The 18,891-nt window shown below is 46.6% G+C and overlaps 1 protein-coding gene across 2 annotated transcripts; it reads right to left on the bottom strand.

Moving 5' to 3' along the window:
• Positions 1 to 3,017: 3,017 nt before the first annotated feature.
• Positions 3,018 to 17,572, bottom strand: LOC108026431 (myb-like protein I). Of its 2 annotated transcripts, XM_050888492.1 has the most exons (6): positions 17,341 to 17,572; positions 16,888 to 17,275; positions 7,453 to 7,546; positions 6,231 to 7,386; positions 5,942 to 6,151; positions 3,018 to 5,453 (listed from the first exon to the last, which is right to left on the bottom strand). In XM_050888492.1, the coding sequence occupies exons 2-6, from the start codon at positions 16,952 to 16,954 to the stop codon at positions 4,059 to 4,061; spliced, it is 2,922 nt and encodes a 973-aa protein (XP_050744449.1). In that variant the 5' UTR covers positions 16,955 to 17,275; positions 17,341 to 17,572; the 3' UTR covers positions 3,018 to 4,058. The 2 variants fall into 2 exon arrangements, with proteins under 2 accessions (XP_050744449.1, XP_016952856.2); XM_017097367.3 differs by having other exon boundaries at positions 16,888 to 17,572.
• Between the last annotated feature and the right edge of the window lie 1,319 nt (positions 17,573 to 18,891).

The following is an 18,891-nucleotide window of genomic DNA, read 5'->3' as shown; positions in this document are numbered from 1 at the left end:
TATGTGTTGGTGTCCTGTGCATTTGCATAAGTGTGAGCGGCGCATCGACGCCGGCGTCGCCTGCGACTGCGACTGCGACCACCGCCCTCTGTCGCGGCTGAATTGTCTGCCATCCAGTCTAACTGTGCCTCCCGCCGGCTGTTCGTCCGTCTGGCCACTATGTGCCCGGTGGTGTGCGAGTGTGAGTGCGGCCGGTTCACCCTTAACATGCCCTTCCCAGGATCCGGCGGCGGCAGCAACAACAACCACCACCACTCCGCCGAAAAAGGACGAATTTTTCGAAATTGAATTTGAGTAGCTGCTGCCCAAGGCATAGTCGATTTTAGATACATTTCGAGACATTTAGGGGAAGGACCGTTCTCTAACCCCATTCAATGCCAGTAAGAATCTCTGGTAATTGAGTTTAAATGAGCACTGCGAGAAATCGAATGCAATATTTCCCCAGTTTGCAGTCTAATATTCACAGCTCAATCAAATACTAATATCAATTTTCTAAAAACCTCAAAAGAATATCTAAGACGAAATCTGAGATATTAAAAACTATCTGTGTATATCTAAAACCCCAAAAACTTGTCAGTTTTGAGATAAAAATATTGAACAAAAGTCCTTTAAATGTTGCAATGAATCTTAGAAAAAAAAAAGAATTACTGGTTAATACAGGCTTTGTTCGACTGTTATCTTAGTATAACAAATTTGGAAATTAAAAATAAAATTTGAATACCAAAACGAAAAAGTATAATATTTGCCCATTGAAAATAATCCGAATATGTTTGAAATGCTCTCATTTTCTCGCCGTGTAGGGTGTTTCCCAGTCGGCTGATTGATTTGTGGCCAGTCTCGGTTTGTTGTTGCCGCTCCTTGGCTCCTTGCGCCTTCCTCCTTTGCTCCTTCCTGCGTCTGCTGCAGTTTTTGCAGTCGAGTAGTACAATACACATAAATGTGTATGAGAAGTTAGCGGCAAGGCGAGGCGAGGCGAGGCGAGGCGACCATCCCTTATCCTGGCGCTCCTCTCTCCCGCACACACACACACACCCCACTCTCTCTCTTTCCTCTTCCTGTTGGCACTCTTTCTCTATACGCCATCTGCCGTGTGCCTGTGTGTGTATTACTACTCGTACAATCGCAGACGGACTTGCTCTAAGGCCACCCACCCTTTTGCCTTTCCTTCTGCCTCTGCTTCGGCTCCTGCTTTTCCCATGCCTCTTCCATTTCCCTCCGCCTTTTCCTCATAATCATCATCATCGTCGTCAGCCTCGAAATGAAACCCAAACTGGAACTCAAACCCAAGCCCATGGTCCTGGGGCTTTGGTCCTGGCGCTAGTCGGCGTTTGTCGTGTGTATACCGAAATACGTAAAATTCATTTATGGCCAGGGCTGATTGTTGTTGTTCAGCCACTCCCGCTCCTTGATCCTTCGGCTTTGTTCCTGTTTCAGGGCGACGCCGCCGCCGTCGCTGTCTTCACCTTCAGAGGCATATCCTTTCTTTCTGGGGTTTTTTTTGGGAGTTTTTTTGGGAGTTCCGCCCCACAGCGAGATGTACTTAATGCGCTTTTATTGATGGGCTTCGATGAGCGGTCGACCGGTTTTCCAGGGTGCTCCGCTGGACACCGTGTATATGGGAGGCTCCTCTTGAATCATGGCTTCCAGCTCCTGCCGCATCTGTATCCTAAAGATACGCCAGTGTATCCTTGGGGTTCTGAAAGCGTAGCTACTGTTCACATCCGCCTCACGTATCCTTTTTTGCCTTTTGCGCAGTTTCTAAATGGCCGCAAAACAATGACTACGAGAAAAAAAAGGGGAAACGCGTTGTACGTTTCAACTGTGGATGGGAAATTTTCACCGCTTTTCTTCTTTCACTGGGGCTTTTCACTGCTTGCGGCGCTTCTTACGACATTTTCTTGCTCACTATTTGGGGCCCAGCAGCTTGTTCGATTTTTAGCACTCGCATTTATTTATTTATTGTGCATTTTACCATTCGATTAGCAATAATTTATTAACCGGTTTCTGGCCCGTGACGTTTTCGCCTTTTTTACAACCACACACAGAGCGGAGAACAGAGAACTGCCGCGACGGCTCTGCTCGCTTGCCACTCGGCTTCGTCCTTTCGCTCGTCCTTCGTGCCGGCCCTCGTGCGTGTGTGTGTGTGTGCCCGACCGCTGCTCTGTGTGAGTGCGAGATTTGGGCAGGACCTCGGGCCGCCCGTAGTTTTCAATTACAACAACGGGCCGATGGGTGCGCGCGCGAAAAAAGGGCAAAAAACGGCGCGCCCCCAACCGCCGACCGCCGAAAATACACAAAATGTGTTTCGTCCTTGTTTCTTCCTTTTCATTTTCGACGGCTCTGCGCCGACGTGGTGAGAGAGTTCTTTCACCAACTCTCCCTTCGGAGAGGAGAGCTCTCTTTCGGAGAGTCTCACAGGATGCGGCAGGGTTGTCCTCTTGGAAAAGAGAGAGAGAGAGAACAGAGAGTGAGCTTGAGTGTCCTGAGAGAGTATTTGTATTGTTGAGAGGTACAGAAGGGACTCAATTACTCATCGAAACTCTGAAGAGCGATATTTTTCACAGTGTATCTCAGCTCTTCGGGGTTTGATAAGCAGTCATTGAACTTGTAGATGGAACAAGGATCATATGTGTCGATAAAAACAGATTTCCATTTTTGAAAAATTACCTTAAGTTTTAAAAATAAATTTAAAAATCTTTTCGGAGGACTCTAGTTCTTGTTGAAATATTAATTATAGTATTATATACCAGCTTTAATTTTTTAAATAAAAAAAAATAGTTTTATATGTGTTGAAATCAATCCAAAGCAGTTAACAGTAAACAGATATTTCAGAACTAATTTACAAATAGTATCTAAGGATATTCATACACATATTTCCGTATTTCCTAGAAATTTTTTGATAGTTGAAACTATTAAGGGATGATTATAAAGTTGTAAAATAAACAAAATCAAAGAAACTTACCAAAACTGAACCCTCGTGATATAGTTTTCTCCAAAAGTAAATAAATAATAGAGTATTGAATGTGTTGGGTTCTTTATTCATTCATTAATTCTTTTACAATAAAATTTAAAAATGTTTAACAGCAAAAACATTACACAAGTTTGTTTTCTAAATGTAAAGAAGTTGAATAAATATTGTACGAGTTACACTGTGCATTGTTTGATTCTGGTCGATCGGCCGTTGAGTGCGGCTCGTGGTGCCGAATGTCATGCGATTTTTATTTACTTTTTGTTTTTGGGTCTGGGTTCCAGGCACATGGGCATGTACATACAACAATTAACAAGATCCGGAACCGCTTCGGGGTGAAAGTCACGAAGGCGCCGAGTTAGCTACGATCGCCGGGCAACCCGAGTTGGCTGAGTGCTCATTCAAAAGGTCTGGCAAGTTAAAACTAAAAACGAGATACATATATTGTTCCTTTCTTTTTGATCCTTTGCAGGCGGCCCATTGCGTTCCAGTGGCACGTACACCTGGCTCTGAATGGGGCCGCTGTCATTACTATACTCGTGGGCATGTGGTGCAATGTATGCGTGTGTGGGTGAGTGGGGATGCGTGATTCGTGTTGAGATACATTCGTCGTCGTACGATGCGATGTGTGGTAGGTGTGTATAAATAATGTAAGAACGGATCGCCGCTGGCCGAAAATCGAAAGTGCTTCATCTGCGTGGGCATTATTAGTCTACAACATACTGCTCTACACATACATAATTAAACGATATCAATATGTTTAACATGGGGCTTAACTCGTATTGCAACAGGGCCAATTTCCAAAGTGCTAATATTAAATTTGTAATTCGATCTGCGATCTGCGATCTGCGATACGTTAATGATTCGTGAGTCTTAGCTGCTAGGGGGATTCTAAATGGTGTGCTGGGAGAATGCTAGGCCTACCAAACTAACCAATGTTCATGTGGGGTCAGGTCATTACAATTACATTAACGATATTAAGTGGTATAATAAATAACTATAATTAGCAAAACATAGAACTGGAATCCTCTCTCTATGTTGTGGGGTTTCTAATCAAATGCATAATTGTCTGGGGCTTCGATTGGGGGGATCACTCGGCGTTCTTGATCTCGCTGAGGCTGCGGCAGGCTTCCCGTTCCCGCTCCCGTTCTCGCTCCCGCTCGCGCTGCTCCTCCTCCAGCTTGAGCACCTTGCTCTTCAATCCGCACAGGATCTCCGCGGTGGCTATGTTCTTGATGGTGCTCAGGTCCAGGTGGGGGCTGTGATTGTTGTTGTCGTCGTTGCTGCAGTTGTTGCCACCGTGGTCTGTCTCCTGATCCTGATCCCGCTCCCTTTCCCGCTCCAGATCCTGCTCCAGACTCCTGTTAATCGCACTCAGCAGCTTGTGCTTGCCCAGCGCCAAGGCTATACCATTATTGTTGTCCGATCCCGGCTTGCTATTGTTGTTGTTCGAGTCCGTTTCCATGTCCGATCCGCGGTTATTGTTGTTATCATCGTACTTGCGATCGTAGCCTGCTCCAGTTAGCTCCTCATCCGCGTGTCCATTGTTGTTGTGGGCAATCTCCGCCGGCGGCAGCTCCGTCTCCACCTCCCGCTTGATCAGCTGGATGTCGGGCGTGGGCGTGGCGCACGTGGGCGTCTGCTCGCGGTTCCTGCTGCCATTCGCATTGGGTATCTGGACGAGATTCAGTGCCTCCTCATCGTTGTCGTCGTTGTGGCAATTGTTGTTCCCCGACTGCGGACTGCTGTTGTTGTTGCTCTGGTTCTGGCTCGGATTCTGGTTGTTGTTGGTCAGGTGATGGCTCTCCACCAGACGGATCTTGAAGTTGTTGTTGTGCGTGGACGGTGGCGGTGTCTGTGGCACAATCGTCGTGATGATGGGCTCCATAATGTTGTCCTGGGCGTGGCTGTGGTTGTTGTTCAGGGCGTCGTCATGCTGCTCGGCACTCGGGTAGCGATCCCGCTCCCCCATCTCCTTCAACCGCTTCTCGCCGCCCAGCTCCGAGTTGTAGTGCATCAGGATCTTGCGCTTGGCCAGATACTTGTGCTGCTTGCGGGCCGAGTCCAGCATCTTCTTGCTGTTCGCCTGCAGGATGGCGAAGGAGTTGCTCTCCGCCTCCGACAGATTCAGGCTCCCGTTGCTGCCGCCCAAATGGTTGTAGTTGTTGCTGCTGCTGTTGTTGTTGTTGTTCCGGTTGAGATTCTTCATGAAGGTCTCGGCCAGCGTGGCCTTCGACTTGATGTGGTCCCGGAAGCTGGAGTAGTTCGGGTTTCCGGAGCCGCCGCTGGAGAGGGGCGTGGGGCAGCGGTTGGGTCCGTTGAGCGAGGGCGACGGCGAGGGCTGCTGCGGGGGCGGTCCGCCACCATAGCCGGCGGCATGGCCGCTGGTGATGTTCACACTGTGCGTTCCGCGCTCGTAGCGGCACTCGGTGCCGTCGCTCTCGTGGGGCGAGCTAATATCGCTGGCATCGCTGTCCAGGTTCTTCTGCAAGTGAAAGTCAACGATGGCACTTAGAAAAAATACGTACAACATTTTTATAAGTTACTTTTTAATTATTTTTAGCTAGTTCCCCAGAAAATACTTTTTTAATTATCGTATTATATCATTGCTATTGTCATATAATTTTTTTGTTGTTTAAATTTTGATATTTGTATGATAAATTGTGATATTAAATACCATTAAAATCTTCTTTAGAGAGCCTTACTTTCATAAAATCTGTTGCCATTTTTCCCCTCGTTGCCATTTCTTTACTAACTACATTTAGTAGGTTATTTAGTTATTAAAACTTCCTAATCTAATGGCGAAAAAATCTATAAAAGATTAAATCCAATAAAGTTTTTTCTAGACCACTCGTTTGAACTTCATCCATCATAAAATCAATTTGAGGTGCCATTTACTTAAACTCCCAGCTACACTCCTTTCTTTCAAGGAGTGTCTCTCGCTGTTGGTACTTAAACTAGACGAAGACCCACCTCTGTGTGCAGCCCCTTGATTTTCATGGCCTCGGCCACCTTGAGGAAGACGGGCAGGTCCTCGTACTTGACGTTCACCTGGCCGCTGTACATGAAGTCCAGCAGACCGGCCATGTGGCTGGCCTCCACGTCGGCCATCAGCAGGATGGGGTGACTCGATGGGTTCTCCAGGAAGATCTGCTGGAAGTAGGGACTGCAAACGGAAAGGACCTGCAAGGAAAGAGGAGAAGAGAGAAGCAAGGATGCGAAGCATGAGTGCGGGAGTTCGGGGGCTGATCCAATAGTTTACCAGTTTGTGGGCCTTGAATATCTTGCCGCCGGCTGCGATGGTCACGTCCACCATCTTCTCGTCCTTCTGCAGGGAGTGGAAGCCGCGGCACATGTTCCCATGGAAGTTGTTCCACGACAGCAGGTACTGGTCGATGGTGTTGGGATCCGTGTAGGACTGCTGCTGCTTGTGGGAGGGCTGCTGCTGCTGCTGGTGCTGATGGAGCTGCTGCTGGGCGGCCTGGTGCTGGGTGGCCGTGATGTGGATCTGCTGCGCCGTGGTGGGTGGCGAGCTGGGGCGCGGAGTGGGCGGCTGGTGGGGGTGAGCGAGTTGGTGGTGGTGCTGCTGCTGCTGCTGCAGTTGCTGCTGATGCTGCTGCTGCTGTTGTTGCAGCTGTTGCTGCAGATGCTGCTGCTGCAACATGTGCTGCTGCTGCTGTTGCAGAGCGTGCTGCAAGGCCGGCGGCGTCGACGAGGACGACAGGCGATGGGGATGAGGCGACAGGGCCGGCTGGTGGCCCAGGAATCGCTGCTGCTGGGCCTGGTGGTGTTGCTGCTGCTGGTGCTGATGTTGCTGCTGCTGCTGTTGATGTTGCTGCTGCTGTTGCTGCTGGCGTGCGTGCTGCTTGATCTTGACCATGTTCTCCTGCTGCTCCTGCTCGCGCTGGCGCATCAGCTCCTGCTTGAGCTTGTACTGCTGCATGGAGAGATCATCGACGCTCTTCGAGAGCTTGGCCATGTCGCTGTTGCTGTTGAACTTGCTGTTGGAGAGCATGGGCTTCAGCTCGAATTTGTAGTCCCCGGAGGCTCCGCTGGCGGCGGCGGCCAGCTTCCGCTCGGCGGCCAGGGCGGCACGCTCCTTCTGCCGCCGGATCAGCTCATCGATGTCCATGTAGGCTCCACTGGTGGCCGCCGCAATTGCCGAGGCTATGATTGGATCATCCTCGAAGACGCTGTCGTCCAGGGTTTCCTTCAAGGTCTTTGTGGACGAGAAGAGACGCAGCGAGGGATCGTTCACCTGGTCGCTGAAGTACACATCCATCAGGGTGAAGAAGGGCCACTCGCGCCTCTTGGGCTCCTCGGACATCTTGATGGCCTTGTACTCCTGCAGCAGATTGTTCCACTTCTTGATGATCTTCGACAGCGGCAGCGGCACGTTGAGCTCCCGCTCCACCACGCTGGAGAGGATTAGAAATCGAGAGTTATTGTGGGTTATGCAATGGGATTACTGATCTAATACTTACGCCCAGGCATATTTGGAGGCATTTCGCTTGCCCGTGAATAGGGGCGAGAGTTCCGCCCGCAATCTGATCAATGATTTGACTTTTTCCGCCTCCCCTGCAAACAGAAATAACACAAGTCAGTTAAAGTTCGACTTGGGCATTGGGCAATTGAGCAAGAATGAATGATGGATTGGCACGCTGCAATTGGGGAGACAAATCGCGGGGCATTGCTCTGGCTGGCGGCCACTTTCCACCTGCCAAATGCATTTCAGCAATGCAATTCAAGTTTAAGCCGCGCTCCATCGATAAAGACCTCTGGCCATAACGGCGGCAGCAGTGGCGAATTATAGAAAACTGCACAAGGTTTCAATGAACCCGACTCTGGCAGTCGGAATCGGGTAATGGTAATCACTGCAATCATCTGGCAGCGGATCGGCATCGATGCCTGCTCCGGCCATTTGCGGCAGCACTGCACTGTGTGCTGTGCCTTGTGGTTAATTGCTATGGCGAATCTGGCTACTTTTACCCGCTGAGCCAAAAATCGAAGCTGCATCTCAAGTTGGAGCCAAATCGGTGGTAATAGCTTGATTGATACACGCAAAAAAATGTAATCAACAAAAAAATAATATATTAAAATATATCTTGTTACCTAAATATACACCCCTTCACATTTAGTTTTAATTCTTTTATTTATTTATTTTTGAATGTCATACTTATAGCACGTTATAAAAAAAGACCGGGTTCGAAGCTCACCGCTCATAATTTTTTCCAGCTTTATTAATACTTGCTAATAATATTCTTTAATGGATCTTAAGAAAATATTAGGGTATTAATATTATAAACATAAGAACACATCTTGAGGGAATGGTTCAACTGAAGTCCCGCGTTCAAAACCCACTGCTGATCGAATTTTTTTTTTAACTTTACATCAGTCTGTTTGAAATCCTATTTAAATGGATTATAACATAAGATCAGATTAAGATTATCTGACATACGTTGGTATTGGTTCATTGGATTGGATCATATCATATAGGTAAAACATTTTTTCTCCCCGTGCAGCCATTCCCACCTCCATTCCAGCTGCAGATGCGCAGGTCCGCCAATGGATCGCTGGACTGGCGGAACGGCTGCCCCTGCCCGGTTACATGGCTCTCGAGGCACACACACTCGCACTCGCCCAGTCGAGTGGCCATCGAGCATCAAGTATACGCCACATACAACGGCTGTACTCTACGTACCCTCGACCATAATGACTGAAAACTATTCAACGTTGAAGAATTCATTAGCAGATTTCACTTTCGCTCATGACGACGACGTTCGCGTTCGCGTTCGCCTGTTTCTCTTGGCCGTCTTTCTTTATTTATTTACCGTAATTTCTACTCGTTAACTTTTTCCGCTGCCCCTTCGGGCCAAGTTTTCGTTTCGGCTTCGGCTGTCGGCTGTCGGCTTTCGTATCTTGTAGCTCGTTATTCGGCTCTTGGTATTTCTCCCAACGTTTCTTGACTTTGGCTGCGGTTGGTTTCTTGTTTTGTGGCCGCCTCTACGACTATGGCTGCATCCAAGAAGTCGCACAAGAGCCGCTTTTCAGCCTTGCCCGGGCTTTCAGCGCGTTTTTCCCCGAGAGAAAATTGCTTGCCGATGCAGAGGTGAGATTTTCGAAGCCGGATCTTAGGAAAAGCTCTTTCGGCGGCGGCGGCCGCTTTGATTTGCCTGGCAGCCACTTGAGAAAAGTTTGATCACTCGATTCTGCAGATTACTCAGAAAATAAAAACCAGGCCCGAAGATATTGCTGTTGGAATATAAACTTTTTAAGGGGATATCTCTCCATCTCCATCTCTATCTTGAATTTGTATTTATATCGTTTCCGCTTATGCCTTATATTAATATTGTTGATCTTTATTTTTGGGATACCTTATTATCAAGTCACTTAAAATCATTACAAATTTTATACTCAGTAACCAGAGCTTGACCTTAGATAAAGTATCTTTTCTTTTAATATTGTTGATATTTATTTATAGGATACCTTCTTATCAAGTCACTTAAAATCATTACAAATTTTATACTCAGTAACCAAAGTTTGTTTTTTTTTATCTCGCAAACGTAACTAACAATTTCTTCGTGTGTAATCAAAAATAGTTTGGTTTTCCTCCGATCGGATGGCAAGAATGCCCGGGTGCTGCAACGGAGTACTTTCTAATTTCGGGTCGCCTGGGGCTTGCCTCCGTGAAACTCTATTACTCACTGGCCTACTCTGTGTCAAGGCAAGGGTATCAGATCGACATCGGTCCGCTGATGGTTGAGCAATTCCCAAGCCCCATTCGATTCGTTTAATGGTTTGGCAGCATTATAACCTAGCCCAACCCAAAAGAGCGCTCGTTAAGAAATCTCTGCGTCAGAGACGAGGAGGAATACGAACAAAAACTGTTGGTTGGCCAAATAGGTAAACACAACAAGTCAGAAAAATAAAAATAATATAAAAAATTCGCAGGCAGCGTCGGCTTGCAAAACAACCTCAACCTTCTGCGCTGCTCCACGCGCTTGATCGTGACACGCTCAAGTTCCACGCTCCCCTTTTCGCGGAGATACTCGTATGCCCAGGGGATTTCTGGCGGGGAAGAGGCAGGCGGTACGACCAGGGGCAGGGGCCAGGGGACAGAAGACAGAAGACTGGGGCCCACAAAAAAGTTTCACTTTCTTCGCAACAAGTTTTGTGCGTCGATCGTGCGAGTGTGTGCCTGGGGCTTCGAGTGCTTGAGTGATCTTGGCCACTTCACGGGGCCCCTGGGCTTACTTCTCGCCTCTCTCGGTTTCTACTTTCCGTTTGCGCCCTTTTATGTAACCCAAATCCTCGGATGCTGCGGCTGATGCGGCGGTGGTCGCTTCTTGCGCAGACAATCCAATCCGCTCGGCATCCGCCGAAGAAACAACGTTTACCGTTAGTTTCTCTTTTGGCCTATATTTGGACGAAGCTCCGGCCGAAGTCGCACTCGGAGTCTTCCAGCCGAGTCTTCTCGCCCCGAAGACGGTTCTTTATCTGCCTCTCTCCAGCTCCATCGCTATGCTAGCCGTGCTTCACTTCCGTTTGGAGCACTTTCGTGGGTCGAGAACCGGTTCTATGGCGCGGAAATGCAGGCCCATCGTAGCCCATGCGCATGGGTATACGGGAAGAATTGAAATTTTATGTGGGTCTATTACAAGATCTCTTCTGAATTAATATTGATGAGCTCAACTAGGTTAAAGAATGTGTTATAAACAGATTATACAACATTTTGAGTTTTTATTCTATATTATTTAATAACATTTTCAAGACAGGAACTTAAGATCATCATTCTTGTAAAATTTAGGTACCTACAATATAACTCTGGCCTTTTATAAATCATTTTGAAAAAGCTGATAATAGAACACTATGTTTCCTAGAAGAATACAGTTCTTCTGCAAGCTTTGTGTGGGTCTGGGGTCTTTTCATTTCTGTTCCTTACTTTCGGGAGATCTTAATGATTCTTTCGTTCTCGGGCATGTTTTGGGGCTCCAATCACGTTGCCTTTATAATTGGCTGCCACTTGGCTACCTCGCATCCGAATTTTTATTGCCACGGACTATGGCCACTTAGAATGGCTGAGGCACTGCTGTTCGATGGCCAGTTGGTAAGCTTCTTTTGGGCCGGTTCCATTGTGCTGAGCCGCGTTCGCTCGTTTCGTTGGGTTTCGTTTCGTTTCGCTTGCTTTCTTTTTGCCACGCTTATTTGGCTTCCTGCACTTTTCTTTTTCTTTCACCAACCAAGAAGAAACAGGCAGAAATGTGAAGGCGACGGCGACGGCGGTGGCGATGGCAAGTTTTCTTCTTGCTTAATTCTTTGTTTGTTCGATTATACGTGGAATTGTTAACCGTGACGTTTCTTTTCGATTCGTTTTTCTTTCTTCTATGTCTTCGCTTTTAGTCTCCTCTTTGCGTGAGAATTTCTAATTGGGTCAGGATTTTCCATTTAGCCGACTGCAAGCGGGAATTAATGAAGCATTTGACGTGCCCTACTCCCGATAACCGGAGCACCGGAGTACCGAAAGTGATAGGGAGAGGAAGAGAGATTACCGGGGCCGGAGAATGGAACTGGATTGGATTAATGGCATGGCATTCTACGTCAGATCGGGCAGCGATAAGGTCTAAGAGGCGACATTGATTGATGGAAGCGGCATTGACAGAATCAAGAATCCTATGAGAGCTTCGGAGTACCCCTCCAATTTACAATTCCAAAGAGGAAAGAGTGGTCCAATTCTTCTGGAGTTTCGTCAAAGTATTTTTACCCTTGGAACTTTAAACTAGGTCTGTTAAAATAGTAAAAAGCATCCATGATGCAAAGGTCAAAGTCACTGGAAAAAGGCAGACAAGAATTCACTTGAGTCTCAACTTGGGCAAAAGCCAAGGTAACCAGACTCCCAATTCGAATCCGAATGCGATTGCAATGAAATTGTAGCCGAGCATCGTGTGGCTTTCCATCCCAGATGCAGTTTCAGTTGGCTTTTCTTCTGCCGCTGCATTTCTTTCGGTGTTTTCTCCGCACGCCAGAGTCTGGAGACCAGAGACCAGCGGCCATAATGCGCATACGCCCCGTGCGGCAGTCGGCGGTTGTGGCCGCACTTACCGTGTAAGTCATCGACCAGGCTTTAGCCACAGCTCCGACTTCAGCCAACGGCTAGTGGCATTTAATTCTTGGCTTTTACTTTCTCCCAAATGATGCACAAATGAGTCTGGAGATAGCCGTAACCAGCGGGCGAACGGTAAAAGAAACACTCTTGTTTGTTATGATTTTTCCAGCGAAAACCTAGAAGAAAGTCAAAGCCAAACAAAGACGAGAGACCAGCAGTGTGCAATGTGCAGTTGCTAATGGGCTGGAAAAGCGGGAAAGCGGGAAAGCCTCGGATGATATAAAGTCGAGTCGAAAAACTGACAGAGTCGTGGATTTCGAGCGAGGCAACTTGTTGCTGGGGAATTTTCTATCTTTCGCCAGCGGGCTTTTCTCTTTGTGCTTTCTGCTTTTCCATTTTGCAGTTGAATGTACGCTAACCGACTGTGGAAATTCCGCACTACATATAATAATCATGACCAGCAACATCATCATCATTGGCATTACGATCATCATGGCAATTATCATTATCCTCGACATCGTCAGAAGTAATTTAGGAAAAATATTTTTTATGCGCTCCCGCTTTGTGCATTTCTCTGCCTTTCGTTGGGAAAATTTTTCAGTTTAGCTTTTCATGTATGCAGCAGGCAGTATGCAGTATGCAGTTGCCTTTGCTTTTGATTTTCCAACTGCTGGCTGCACAATTTGCAGAAGCCGAAAAAGTCTCATTGTTCGCGAGAAGGTTTATGAACTTTTACAAAAGATTTTTCTCTCCGCTGTTTGCCATGCACTTGGCGTCGAGTAGAGTGCTGCTGAATATTTTCTACCTCGACTCTGGCTGTGCAACAGGGCGGCTGAGCGATTTCTGTGTGCCATGGCTAGCTGCAAACACTTACCATAATTGCGGCGGTGATTTAACGCCTAAGGCTAATGAGTTGGGCATTACTTGAAAGTGAGAAGACCGTGTTTATGTGTCACTGAGGAAATCACTTTTGATTTCAGTCCCTCGACACGCATTAATATTCTTATCGAGGCTGGCCCATCGTCGTGAGCAGTTATGGCCACCTGATTTCGGTGCGTTCGCACGATTCGTGGGCTTAGCTCGAGTCGAGTCGACTTGGCTCGGCTCAACACACTCACAACTTACAGCCCCGAAAACTTTCACTTTGCGCTGTCAGAAGCGGCAGCAGCACAAAGAAAGAAAACAAAAAAAGCTCTAATGTTAATGTAAATAGCGGTAAGAGCCAACACACACTCCTACATCGGGGTATATACCTCATGGATACATACATACATACGCATGGCATTACGTGCTGCAGATACTTTGGGCTAGATACTGAAACAAAGCTTCAAAGCGATGGCGAAAAAACCCGAAAAATATTCAAAACAACAAATCATTTATTAAAACTATTGTTGACGTTGGCGAACCTCAAGATATCTTGTCCGCCAGCCAAGAAAATAAAAATCAAATTAAATTGTGGCATCTTACATAAAAACTTAACCTTCCCCACACACGATAGTCGAAATGTTTCTGCTTTTTATGATTTATTTTTGCCACTCGCAGTTTCTGGATCATTTCTGCGCCCTCGCCTGCAATTATCCACTCGAAAATGAGATGACTTGTGGTTGTGCCCTGGCACAACGTTGGCGAACTTAGTTTGGTAACTTTCTATTGAGGGCCCGAGACAGCCCACTTTGTGCCGGGAAACTATTACTCATCAGCACTGATTGGACATCTCAGCATCTTCACTTTCTGGGTCACCTCTGCCTCGCCACCTATTATTCAATTCCAGCCGAAAGGCGAGAAAAGCGATAAAAAAGAGGCCCCAATTGAAGCGGACCTAAAGTGAAAGTTCTAATAAAGAGTGGAGCAAATGCGAAAAAAAGAAGAAATATGCAACCGCGTGCGAAAGAGAGGGCTGCATAGAGGGCGCCACTGTTGCGGTAGTCCGTCGCACAGAAAGAAAGAAAGGTAATATACAGAGCTGCGAAGAAACAGCCGATGAATGGGGGATGTAAAAATAAAATTAAGCATTTCTTTCTCCGCGTGCGAAATACAAATGCTTCATTTTTCTCTCATTTCTTTTTTGGCGAACAATCATGTCTGCGGCTGGCGCGATTCTACAGATAATTTCGAATTAATTGCAACTCCAGCGGGGGAAATGTGTTTATTTTCTCGTTGTTTCTTTGGCCAGACTATCGATCACTGGCTTTGTGCTCGCGAGCCCGCTGGGCAGTTACGTTTTCGGTTGCCAGGCCAAGAGTCTTTTGGCCGGATTGCATAAAGGCATTTAGCCTGGCCAGTGGCCACATCTGCCTCCAGCCACTCGCATTCAAATGCTCGATCTGAAGCGCCGTTTCCTGGCTTTCAGCAGCACTTCTATCACACGTCTTGCTTGGCCAATTAAACGGCGGCCGAAAAAGCACTAACCCACAAAGCAGGCATTATAAAAGAATTAATAAGCAATTGCATAACACTTGGCTACGTGTCGAACTAGGAAGACGGCTCCGAAAATGAAAATAAAAATGTGAAAAATTCACGCAGGTTCAGGGTAGAAAGCGCCGAGTGAGCGGTGTCTAATGGGGCACTTATTGCGATGGCATCGGGTACTAAAGCCACTCGCTTTTCACTTTCAAGATCTGCTGATCATCTGCTGATCTGATGCTGCCCAGGCCGATAGCATCGCCGGTGACTTTCCTATGGGCTTCGCGACGAATGACAAGATATAGGTATGTTGCATAATGGCCATACCGGGCGAAAATAGAAAACCGAAAAAGAAACAGAAACCGAAATCGAAACTGAAACTGAAGAAATTGATGTATGTCGGTGGGCCAAATAATTTGTAGCGGTTTATTATCATCTAACGGAATTATTGGGCAACCTCCAACTCCAAAACCAATTCCAATTCCCCTCCAACACTTCGCTCGCCAACGCCGAGCTATTAAACTATTTTCTTGTTATGTACTTCAGTTGTTTTGGCATCGATTTTTTGGCCAACCGAAAATCCCATGCGTCACTCCCGATAATTGCGTGTGCCAGCCGAAAAGCATGGTAAATATTTATGAAACTAACTATTTGTAAATATGTGTGTGCAGAGCCCAACATCGAAACTGAAATCGAACAGGCCCTAGAGCAGAAGCAAAGATATGATGTGATATTGCGTATACGCCCCGAGTTCGAGTTCGAGAGAGATCCACACGCGTCGCGGCGCAGGAACTGTTGCAATCCGCAGACCCAGCGATGGGACATTGAACTCGAAACGAACGCGAACCTGCCCAGCCGAGTTTGTAAACAAACTGCGGTTATGTAAGCGCTTAATTATAATGGAAATGAAAATGCCAAAACGACAGAAACAGAAAGAAACTGTGCCTTTGTGGGAATGGCAATGGTAAGTGGCAGTCAGCTTGTCAGGCACTGAGGTGCCGACGTATTGAGGCGGTGGTGGTGGTAAACAGGCTTGAAGGCTGCGCTCTTAGGGATATGCACTTCTGGTTTGCGCTCCAAACCATTTGCATGGCAATGAAATGCGCCACAAAGTGGGTCAGCTTATGACAGGACCCAAAGCCAAACAGCAACATTCACCCACAGAGAAAGAAAATGGGATAGGATACTTGCATTAGGGGAGTTTTGGGAGGAAAAAGGTTTTGTATCTTATTGGGAATATATAACTTGTTTTTTAGACTTTAGTTTTACATATTTATTTCATTTTTTTTTTTTTCAAATTTTTAACTTTTTGTAAAATTAATAAGTATCTATTAAGCCGTATTTTTGAAGGTCCCAACCAGATAAAACAGTATCTTTTTAATTTTAATAAATTTAAATTTGTCTTCATTAAAGGATCAAATTTTTGTAAATTAATAAATACCTATTTAAATACATAAAACAAAATTTGCTATGCTTCTAAATTGAAAAAAAATGTCACACCTTTAATATTATTAATATTAAAATAGTTTGTAATTTTTAAAAATATTTTAAAAAATCACTAGGTGTCAAGGCTATTTTTCCAGTGTCTTTTAAGATTTGCCCATCTAGCAGTGTGGAGAAATTACTGGATGTCTCCCAGGAAACATAAATTCTGCACCCGAAAAGGGATCTTTTTTTCATTGCCGTAGAAGTGGCCGCGACGGCGGCAGAAGCAGCGACGCCAACTGCGACTGCGGCGTCAACGAGAAAGAAAAACGAAGAAACGAAGCAACAACTTTCACCTATTAATATTCGTGTCGTAGCAGCGGCAGAAGCGAGCTGCCAAGCCAAAGCCAGAGCCAGAGCTGAAGCTAAAGCCAAAGCCAGGCCGAAAGACAGGGAAAGAGGCAGAAACAGATACAGATACACTTGGAGATACAGATACAGCGCCAGCCAGCCGAAGATACAGATACTGTAGAAGCAGAAGCAACTGCTGCTAGTCAGCGACGATGCTCAACAAAGGCAACACATCGCATAGTGCTGGACGACTCCAAACTGGCTGCAACCCGGGGCCCCTTCCTGGGGAAACTTTCTACAAAAAAGCAGCTTTTGCTTTTTGTTTTGAAAATTTCTTTCTGGCCGCGCAGGTTGCTTGTTTGTTTGTTGCTTTCGCTAGGCCTTCTGCACCTCAATGGGGCACCCAAGACCCAAACAGAAGACCATGCTTGAGGGTGGGCTTGGAGTTTAGTCTCCTCTAATTGCTAGAACAAGTTAGCGTAGTACTGGGAATGATGGGGGTTATAAGAAGTTGTTCCTAACAAGACTGCAAGACAGTACAGTCGATGTCAAATCGATCATATCATAGAATTTTATAGAATTTTTGTATATGAGTTCGTTTTGAGTTAGTCAGGTGCCCAAGTTCAGGCCAACTTACAACAATATCTGGTCGAGTATTGACAATTCGCATTGACTGTGGGTGTCATAATCTCGTTGGCAGCCATATCCGAATCCAAAGGTCTGTAGATGATAGCGCTGTGTGCTAGATGTATTCCAAGCCCGCTGGGTATCCTTGCGCTGCTCGCCAACTCTCCGTAATCCAAATGGGCAGAGGTTCACAAATAAAAATTGTACTTCTTTCTGCAATAGTTTCTCTTCTCGACGCTTATTTGGCTGCCTTGGATTGCCTGGTTTTCATTGTACCATATCAATATTTGTCATTCAAGGGGCACACTCACACGCACCGCAACACCGAAAACTCACTTTCACTTTTGCGTTTTGATATGCAGAGAACACAAGGCAGTTTTTTTACGTTGTTTTGGAATCTGAAGGGGTAGGAGAAACTTGAACTTAAGCTGAAGGCGCAACCGCAGAGTCAAAAGAGGACAACATTTTGATTGCACTTGGGCAGCATGATGCTGTGGTCTGGCACTCTGTTTTCCAACACTTCTATTATGATCTCTTGTTTGTCATATATCTTGGGATTTTTGTAGGTTTCTTGTGTTAAGTTGCTGCGCAGGCGCGACTTTCTACGAGCTGATGGATGGCGATTCTTGCGCGCCGAACGTTGGAACGTAACGTCTGCCTCGAAACGCGGTAGACGTCTGTGCGGCAGCGCGCAGTGAAACCAGCGCTTATCCTCAAAGATCGCTAAGAAATTTCATGCCATTCCATTTCGTTTCTCGGGGCAGCAGCAAAAGCAGCGACGCTTTCGCTTGCCGCACTCACACACGGCCAGACTTTAAGCTCAACACTGGGTTCTTCGGCTGCAGAGTGCTTTTACCACCTCACCATTTCTTTCTCTCCCCCTGCACACACACGAGCGGTCGCACTCACACCACCTCCGGGCGCAGAGCCCCTTTTCAAGTTTGGTTCTTCGTTGAAGTCTTTTGTTTTGGTCCGCCGCCCGTTCGCTGGCCATGTGCTGCTCTGAGTAAGAGTTTCGCCTTGGGAGCCCGACGCCAGAGCCACTCTCTCGCCGCACGACGGTTAATTATTTGCGGCTTACCATCGTTTCGATTCCGGTGCGTTCCCCGAAACTGCTTTTATAACTTTAACTTTCATCGCTGCCTTCTAAGACCGCTTCGGGTTTTCAGTAGCTCAGCTTTTCCCTCTCCTCTGCGCTTGCCAAATTACAACTTTCGTCTATTTTTGTCAAGATTTTTTTATAATTATATAATTTAAACGCTTTTTTGTTGCTGCTGCTGGCTTCTTGTCGCACATTTTTGGCCTCTGCCTCGCCTGGCAATCTTATGCCGCCTGCTTTTCCATTGTAGCCCGCCGACGTTTTTACTTTTCTTTGCATAAACCGCACGGCTAATTACGCACAAGGAGAGTGAAACTCCATTAGATTCTTAATTATAGTTTAATTGCCTGTGGAGAGCAGCGGACCCAGCTCGGGCTCAAGCTAAAATCATCTTGCAGCGGCTTTTCAGCTGCATTCGGCAATCTTTCACCGCTGCATTTCTCATTGTTGCTGCTGGTACTGGGTACTGGGTACTGGGTACTGGCACTAGTGGTAGTACTGGTACTGGTGTTTCTACTGGTCTAGCCAAGCGCAAAGCAAAGCTCTGCCTTCAGCAGGCTCCATTTGGAGTATCTTGTATCTTGGAGTTTGGGTGCTTTTCGGGGGGGCTCTCTGCACTTACAGTTGTTTCTTTTGTCTTACACTCGATGCTGCCCGCCACGCCATGGTGGTTGTAGAAAACTTTCTAATGTAGAAGATGTCTGCAGCACTTCCCCTGGCCATATAACCATTGTACTTGGATTGAATTGCCCCCAGACACACACTCACACAGTAGTAGGCCTCTATTTACCCAGCGTTAGCTCAGCTTTTTCTTTCTTCCGAGATTTTCCCAAGCCTGATGAATTGTCGGCGAGAATTTCAACGTTGTAAAGCGTTGTAAAGGCAGAACGCCAGGCTTGTCACTTCACACCGCCG

Source organism: Drosophila biarmipes, chromosome 3R, assembly GCF_025231255.1.
Source record: "Drosophila biarmipes strain raj3 chromosome 3R, RU_DBia_V1.1, whole genome shotgun sequence".
Classification (NCBI taxonomy): Eukaryota; Metazoa; Arthropoda; class Insecta; order Diptera; family Drosophilidae; genus Drosophila; species Drosophila biarmipes.
The sequence above is the reverse complement of the archived record's forward strand: the minus strand, read 5'-3'. Positions and strand labels throughout refer to the sequence as shown.

Coding starts and splice junctions, on each gene's coding strand:
- LOC108026431 (XM_017097367.3), bottom strand. CDS start 16,954: ATGGCTGCCAACGAGATTATGACACCCACAGTCAATGCGAATTGTCAA. Junction 7,547..16,887: donor ATACTCGACCAGATATTGTT/GTAAGTTGGCCT, acceptor TTCTGTTTGCAG/GGGAGGCGGAAAAAGTCAAA. Junction 6,152..6,230: donor TATTCAAGGCCCACAAACTG/GTAAACTATTGG, acceptor CTTTCCTTGCAG/GTCCTTTCCGTTTGCAGTCC.